This window comes from Pithys albifrons, chromosome 2 (genome assembly GCF_047495875.1).
Source record: "Pithys albifrons albifrons isolate INPA30051 chromosome 2, PitAlb_v1, whole genome shotgun sequence".
Lineage (NCBI taxonomy): Eukaryota > Metazoa > Chordata > Aves > Passeriformes > Thamnophilidae > Pithys > Pithys albifrons.
Genome location: NC_092459.1, coordinates 94,792,509 through 94,801,196, shown reverse-complemented (window position 1 = coordinate 94,801,196; position 8,688 = coordinate 94,792,509). Strand labels below are relative to the sequence as shown.

The window sequence follows — 8,688 nt, the reverse complement described above, 5'->3', positions numbered from 1 at the left end:
AAAGTAATTAAAAATCCACCAGAGACCTCCTGCACAGGAAACTCAGAGGGGCTGGAAACAAGTCTTGTAACTTCATCAAACTGCATATGGATATGTAAGTAGAACCACGTCAAAAGTAACAGAATTATCTTTCAGTGTAGTCCTGGAAAACCTGTGTCCCTGCAATCACATTCAGATGCAGTTGTCTCCCAGAAGCACTTATAGAATTTTCATTTGTGTCCCCTTTTCCTACTGCAGACAACAACTGCAATGACTTTGTGCTTTGAGAATAATGCAGGAAGAGCAGTGGTACTAATCACAGACCCAGGTGAATTAAAAAAGTTCAAGTGTTCCATTACAAAATATGATGACCTACCAAAACATTCAGGTTAAATTGCTGAGAATTTGGAGGGGGCTGTTTTTCTCCTAGGTAGTATCAATTAAAGACCTGTTAACAGTCAGGTTAATGCTGAGGATGACTCCCTGTTTGATACCACATGCTGTCTGAGTAATCTCAAAGCTCAATCTCACAGATGCCAACATGCGTAAATAGATGCAACAAATTTCTGGATACATCCAGGTTGCAGCTAAAAAACATTGTTTAGTTGTAGCAACTCTTATAGTCTGTGTTAAGAGCAAAACAAAAAACCCCATAAGTCATAAAAAAACTACGATGATATTTTTATTGAAGTTTCATGCTGTGCATTTACAAGTGATGAAAAAAAGCCCAAAAAGTCATGCATGTTTTCTATGCTATTTGACCACTTTGCTGTCACTTGAACCACACTTAAGACAAATGCCATCATAAGCAAGTTTCAAGAGAATATTTCAGCTGAACATCAAAACAAGTACCAAAAGCAATTTGTCACACACTTCTACAGCATTAAAGGCTTCAGTATAAGTTAAGAGAAAATAACTCAAATTGTGCTGAACAGTAGTAAAAACTGTATACAGACAATACTTGGGCTGAAGTAAACCATGGTTTCATAGAAAAAACTTGCAACATATCAGATAACCTTGTGCTATAGGAAACAGCTGATCAAAAGTTTTTCCACATCATTTTATCCATGAGAAATCTAAGGAATACATGAAAAAAATTGTTTAGGTCACAAGACACAGCAGCACAAAGTCTGAAACTCTGCAGCTGATGTCAAATTACACAATAATTTCTACAAAAGCAGTATTTCCCTCTCTTCAGCTTCACTCCTTAACCAAACAAATCCCTATTGTGAACACAGGAGTGGAAGAGTTTACAGAAGGAGGGATGGGAAAGGCCTCCCTGTAACTGATATGGTAAACTTGGACAAAGAAGTGTCATAGATTTGAAAAGTTTTCTTTCTAGACTTTTCTGAAGTCTAATTAGTAGAAAGCCTTTCAGTGGTTGTGGAAGGTTGCAGGGTCTTGGTGTTTTCTTCCTGTCCTGGGCAGGTGAAAATTCATTGACTTTTTTGAGCAATGAGGTCTGTGTGCAAGCAGTTGCCTCCTTCTGTACTCATTCATCTGCTGGCTGATAGAAGCGTTCTGGGAGCTTAAATCATTCCGTTTGATTAAGCATTATTGTCAGCCTGTTACAACGTCCTGTCTTCATTGAGATCCCAAAAAGTAAGTGCCCAGAAGGGGAGGTACACAAGGCCCATGGCAGTATCATCTATAAGCACAGCACAAAGGGTAGAGGCTGGACTTGCACAAGAATCCAGTTTATATTTAGGCACCTAATGAAATATTTCCAAGAATGCAGCACGTGAATACTTCCAGAGAACTTCACTAATGTGAATGGTGAACCCCAGTAAGTCTTGCCATGTCAGTTGAGAATGCTGCTGTCCATCATAGGTCCTCAGCCACGTCTTAGAGCAAAAGGACTGAGTTTGAAGGAAGCAGAAAAGCTTAATTTTAAGCTATTGCAGGCATACTTCCTTATTCAGGTCTCCCTAAGCAGTGAGACCTACAACACATGTAGGAAAAACCCCCTAGAGCAGCACAGCAGAAGGCTGACTTCAACTTGCCATTTCTGATTTAATATAAGATGTCAAAGCATCACCATTGGAGACTGCTCAGCCCTTTAAAGACAAGATTCAAATTTACACACAAATGTGAAAAGGACAGAGACTCAGGTTAGCTATTCTGACAGTTTTTCCATTATTCCAGGTACATATATGAGATAAAAACTGACTATCAGGTGAACACTTGTCTCTCCAAAACAGCAATCTCTACGTTTTGTGCTTTAGCAGTGTAGTCCGGAAAGACTAAAAGCTTGTGACAAAAGTATAAAAAAAATATGAAAGTTTAAAAATTCATTATTCATCAATTATCATCATTTAAAAAATCCAAAACCTCATATCTTGCCTAATAAGATGTCAGTATTAAGAGTACACTTGCATATTACTATTAGTTAACATCTTCCAGCAACATGCAGAAAACCATAATACAGGTGGCAGTAAAACATCCAGTGCTGTTTTAATACTACCAGAAATGCTGGGAAACAGTACAAATTAGTGAAAAAACAATAATACTGACAGTTTTGCATATCTGTTAAGTCTAGTGAGGTAATGTTGATACTTTAAAAACTTACGCCACTTCTGCACTGCTTGCTTTTATTGCTGAATTAAAGATTAATACTGTATATGATTTTTCTTCAAACTGCACTGCACCCCAGCACATCTTAACATTAACAATATGATTCCTCAGTTCTACTACCCAGCACAATGCCAAGTTCAATTAACACTTGTACAGGGAAATGGTATTTGAAGAAACTCACACCACCGGAGTCACCTGCTACATGACTGGAGGGGAAAAAAATCTCATATCCTGGCAAACCTAATTTTAGGTTCTCTTTGCTGATACCTTTTCTATAAATTGAAATAAATACTGCCACCAAATAAAAAAATTCCCCTTCTATTTTCTAGGTAAAACTTCTATTGTGGGAGTACATAAGTTAATAAATAGTCCTGTTCCCTTTTCCTTCCAACGGAGTGCAGGTAAAGTGCAGTGGGAAGCAGCAGGAAGCTCTGTCTGGTATGGCTTTGTTAGATGCGGAGCTGGTAGCCCACCTCGTTGAGCGTTGCCAGGTCTCCTTTCTTGTCCACCACTGCAGGCCTGTGAGCAAAGGAGGGAAGAGCTGACCAGCAGTGCCACACTCGCTGCTGCAGGTGTGGACAGCACATTGGTAACACAGAGAAAGGGTTACCTCAAATAGGCCTCACTACATCTAATTTTCTCATTGTAAGCACGATCCTGCTGAACCTACCACAGGAACTGGTGTGATTGAGCTACTTGTGTGCTGCCTCTGAAGCACATACCAGTGAAGAACAGGATGACCTGACCCATGCTGGGCTCCCTGATCTGAGCCCAGAAGCACCCACTGCTTCTGACTTGAGAGAGGGCCTAAATGCATAGCTAAGACTAGACATACCACACCTGTCATGTACCCCAGGGCAGGACTTCAGCTTTTAGGATAAAGCTGAAACAGCTGACAGCAAACAGGCAGGGCCTCTCACATAGCCACTGTCTTCCCTCTCTGAGCCTGCCCTTTCCTCTTGGCTAGGTCTGTGTGAAGGGCTAGAGCCCACCAAACAGAAAACACAAAGTGAACTCCCTTCAGTCTCCCTCTCCTCTCATTTCACAGAATATTCAGAGTTGGAAGGGACCCACAAGGATCATCGAGTCCTTTTAAGTGAATGGCCCATACAGGGATCAAACCCACAACCCTGGTGTTAGCAGCACTGTGCTCTAACCAACTGAGCTCATCTCAGGGGTCTCCTGGCACCTGACATTCTGATACAGTTCAGCCATTCACTTGAGTAATCACACATAAACATATGCTGTTAAGTCATTTAAATGTATCAACAGCCTGACCAAACGAAACCTTGAGCAGTCAGTCTCTCCCTATTTAGCAAGCAGTGGAAAAGCTCCTCCAACAAAGTTGTCAAACCAAAACAATTCAGCTGATTTATAGTCTATGGGTGTCTAATTTGAGAGTTTATTCCAGGCTCTTTGCTGCTTTCACACTAAGCCGTATGTTTGCTTTTCTAAAGACAGACATTGTTTAGAACACACATTTCTCCTAGTACTCTAGAGTGTGTCTGCTTCCTCCAGAAACACAGCTAAAGCCTATGGTAGTACTCTGTGAGGCTGCTAATGGCTCCAGTGCTTTCCTACACCTCCTCAGACCCAGCTTGCAGCTCTATGCACTTACTCTTTGCTCATTATGCAGCAGATGTGACCCTTGGGTTTGCACAGCCAGGCTGGTGCTTATCTCCCCGTTGCAGGCTGCCAGCCCATTTACACTGGAGCAGCTCTGGGCAGCCAGCGCTGCCCTGGGAGAGGCAGCGTGGCATAGGCAGGCCAGGGAAAGCCCGGCCCTGCCTGTGGAATGTGCTGGGTGCATGCACCAATAGAAGGACTGTACTACTGCAGCCCTAAGAGGTGAGGGTGTGTAGCTTACACATACACACATACACGTGTGGCAGAGCCTCCAAAATCTTTTTTAATTACTTAATTCAGTAAGGATTTTTTAAATATTTATTTTAAGAGCAGAACTGCTAGCACCGTATCTCTGCTGAGAATCTGCACAGCATTTGAGAGCTGGGGACATTGCTATGGGCAGCTAATGCTCTTCTGCCTAGTTGCACACTGAATGAAACCTGTTGTTTTGCCACTTACCCAAGCACCTCTAAGGGATCAAACTTGAAGAAATCACTGCAAGATAGTTTGGATTTTTCCACCTAATTCCTTAAGAGCAGATGGGATTTGACTAGCCAGTAAACAACCTACAAGCTGCATTCCTCAGAACTTGCATAGGAATCAGAGACCAGCAAGAGATGCACTGTATGAAATTTCCAGTGTCCTTCCTCCCTCCCTCCCTCCAATTTAGGGATCCTCTTCACATCCTTTTATCCCCTTCTCCCTTTAATTAAAGGCAGAATATGGTTTTAATTAAAGTACATCTTGATGGTTCTACCTTTTCTAATTACCCAACAGAGATGGGGAGTCCCTGCACACCCATGATGACATGCCTGTTTCCACCCATCCACCACAAATCTCTGTAGCTTCTAGCTACAAACAGACAGTCCTCCATAAGGTTTTAGGAAAGACAAGATTTGCTGGAACAGAGGCACCACAGATCCCTTTCTTCTGGGCCAGCAAATGACCTTACAACAAACCTGCCCTCTGAATCTCCCCTGTACTGGCTCATCAGATCACACCTCCTGTCCAAAGTGCCTTGACCATGAGCAGGTGAGCAAGCTGTGCCTAGTTGCTGAGTACACAATACTCATGAGTTGTCTGCACTGGATCTGCCTGACTTTACACATCCTAACATGATCCTAATATAATCCTGCCCTCTTGCACATCCTAGTGAAACGGAATTTTCCTTTCAACAGCGACACTGGGCCGGAAGCACACAAGGCCAGTGTTGCCATGACACACACAGAGCACAGGTGTTAAGCCTCAATATGAAATTGAAAGGAAATAGATCTGGTGCATTGACAATTAGGAGCAGAGATTCTCCAGGCTGCTGCATGACCCTGCCTTCCAAACTTACAGCAATTCTCCCAAACCCCTTCAGCTCCAAGCACTCCCACTGAGGATGAAACATTGCATTGCCCATTGCAGCACAGGCTTGCAATTTACTGCACCCTCCCACTTTGGGACTTCAGAGATGGACAAGTGGACACAGTAAAGCTTCAGACTTACCAGATTCACACCACCCTATGTCCTCTGTATTCATGCTGGCCACCCTTAGCAGGATCACACTAGCTGTGGGCTAAGAGCACATGAGCTGTTACATAGCTCAGTTAATGAGCTGAAATTTGACTACACACCAGCCTCCTAGACAGGCATGTACTGCCTATTGCATTGCCACCTGCTTCCTGCAATGTGCCCTATCTGCCTTCTGGCTGCATTTCCAGGCTAAAAGGCTATTGTGGGCTTGCTAGCAGCCACCATTAACATTTACCTAATAAACTTGTAAGGAATCAGGATGAGAAGTTAAAGGTTTGAGGATGAAAAATCCTCTTCCATCCTTACGCACCACTCTAGTCTTTGTCCTTCAGAAACAATCTGACAAAGACATTCCAGTTCACCATTCCAGTTCCCATATTCTTCAGTGGGAGATTTCTCCCAGCAGGCCCATATAATTTTACTGTTGACAAAACCTAAGATGTAATAACAGCTTGTCATCAGCAGGTGAAGCCTTTCAAATGCCAGATCACATTAGAGCAAAACACTTCTCTCCCCTCCCCTTCAAGCTTGGAAAAGCTGCAATTACAGCGTGTGACTAAAAGATCCACAAAAAAGGTGTTGATAATCACAGCCATCCTTTAGCTAGGATTTCACCCTAAAGTCTAGCAAACCTGAAAGCCTTTCATCTTTGGTGTGTAACACAAAGGGCCTCCCACTCCACTGGGTTCTCAGAGATCCATCAATATGCTGAATAAAATACCCAATTTCCCCTCTTGTATCTCCCACCCCATGTCAACCTCTGTACATGCCCGTGTGTATCATTCAGCTCACCCCTGATAAGGGGTTACCATTCCCCCTTCAGAGCTCAGAGCTCTTCATGTTCTGGCTGGGTCCTGGATCTTATGGTGACCCAGGGTTTATTTTAGAATGACATATAATTCGCTCTAGATACAAAGCAACAGAACCACTGAGCAGGTAACAGGTGCTGGAGTCACTGCAAGGCCACCCATATGTCACTTGTCTTTCTGTCCTGGAAAAGCAAAGCTGCCAAGGAGGAATCAGTCACTGCAGAGCAGCCACATACCCAGCAGCTTTATCAGGAAACCAGCCCAACTGGAGAGTCTCCAAGCTCAGTGAGACTCACTCCTCTCCACATACATAATCCACTCCAGCAACTGCAGAAACTATCAGAAACCCAAAAATGAAACTGTCCCTCAAAGAGAATCCAGGAGGTAAAGAAGCCTGGAGCAGCTGAGCCCATTACAACTATAATTATCTGTGCACTAAACAAGGAGTTCTCAGTGATGAAGTCCAAAGTACAGCATCGTGGACTGAGTGTGAATTCACATGTAAAAATAAAAGCCTGCTGTGAAATCATCTGCTGCTAAAGTATCTTGAAGTTATCTTTAGAAAGTTAGTCTAATGTCTTTGTTAGCTGCTTTAAAATAAATAAATAAGTGCTGAGACAGTCTGGGAGCCTATTTAAAAAATGATGATCATAAATATGTGACTAATCTGGGTTACATATAGGCTTTCACAGTTGTCAGCTCCTGGCATGAGGCAGTACAGCTACAACTCAACTCTTCCACATCTAAGGGAAGGGAGTCTGCATTGACAGTGGCTGTAAAAGGCCTGTGATCTGGAAGCCCAGTGTTACCCATGTAGAGGTATTGCATGCAGTCAGTCCATGCTTGCCCACGCAGCTGAAGAACAACTATTAGCTACAACACACAAGGGAACTGGTCTGAGATTCTTTTAAGAATACAATGCAAGTGATGTTTACACTTCTGAAAGAAGGGAAAAGGTTTACTTTTCTAGCATCCCTGTAAGTTGGACAGTCCAAGGACGCTGCACGGAGGGGTCATCAGGCACCAGGAAGGACTGCAATGCCAGGACATCGGCAGTACCACTGGCTGCTGGAGCCTCTCTGACAACTAAGGTACCTGACACAGTCTTCCTATATATGCCAGTGAGCATGTAAGTTTTGTACAGCAAAACAATACACCATCACCCTCTGTTTCTGCCCCAGCAGTGATGGTGGCAGGAATATACTCACGATTTATCTCTTCTGCACACCCGTCTCTGAGGGCTTGCTTGCCGTCGACGTGGGGACAGTGACTTACCCCGTGATCGATCTTTCATCGGAGAATGGGCACTTGAGGGTTTCAGAATCTGTGAGAGATGGGGGAGGGAAGCAAGTGGCCTTCAATAAAGGCAATGATTCACTGAAAATAAAAAAATTAAAGGGCCTCATAGACTAGCAGGGATGCCACACAAAGAGCCTTCAGTCCCTTGGGGAATATTCAAACCCTACCCAGGTTAGGAGGAACCCAAAGCTGTTACCACGTGATAGCTGTTCAGGGACCCCCTGCAAAAATTAGCTGAAGTCAGTAATTAATTCAGTTCCCAGCTGAATACTGTCTCATCCACGGCTTTCTTCAGTGCTGGCAACAGCAAGGAATAAGAAAAATGGCTTTGAGCCTCAGCTGAAAGAAACTCAGGCAGTCAAATCACCCTCTCCAGCTTTTCAATCCACAGACAGAGGTGACCATCTCTGAGGCTGGCAGTTGAACTCTCTGACAGTCAGACTTTTCAGCAGGTCTCCAACTTGCCTGCCTCCTCCAGGCCCTCCAACCTCAGAAGGCCATCAGCATGACACTCGCGGTCCAGGCTATATTAAAGACCTGATCCTCCAAAGTCAATCCCTCACAACAGGAGCCCTCTGAATCAAGCAGCTCAAATTTTGAAGTAACCCAAAGGAACAGTCAGATGCACAGCCTTATGCCTTCAGTTCAGGACTGTGGTCCTGGCCCTGAGGTACTCACAAGGGCCGGACTCAACATCACAGCTCAGCACACACACAGAGCTGGTCCCTCAATCAAAAGCAAGTACAAAATTCAGTAAGTCATCCATCCTATGGACTCCTTCAACCATGGCATGTGTCAGCTGCTTGCTCTCTAGATAGTATTAAAAGTATGAACAGAGAAGAAGGGAAAAGAAAAAAAGTAATTACATCAGTAATCAAGCCCA

The 8,688-nt window shown here is 43.7% G+C and overlaps 1 protein-coding gene across 2 annotated transcripts in view; it reads right to left on the bottom strand.

The window, feature by feature from the left end:
* Nucleotides 1-638: 638 nt before the first annotated feature.
* LOC139683331 (tubulinyl-Tyr carboxypeptidase 2-like) overlaps nt 639-8,688 on the bottom strand; it is a 60,053-nt gene continuing 52,003 nt past the window's right edge. For both annotated transcript variants that reach the window (XM_071578382.1, XM_071578408.1), the window contains 2 exons: nt 7,715-7,830; nt 639-3,072 (listed from right to left, as the gene is read on the bottom strand). In XM_071578382.1, the coding sequence (XP_071434483.1) occupies nt 3,003-3,072; nt 7,715-7,830 (186 nt within the window). In that variant the 3' untranslated portion in view covers nt 639-3,002. The remainder of the gene's footprint in view (nt 3,073-7,714; nt 7,831-8,688) is intronic.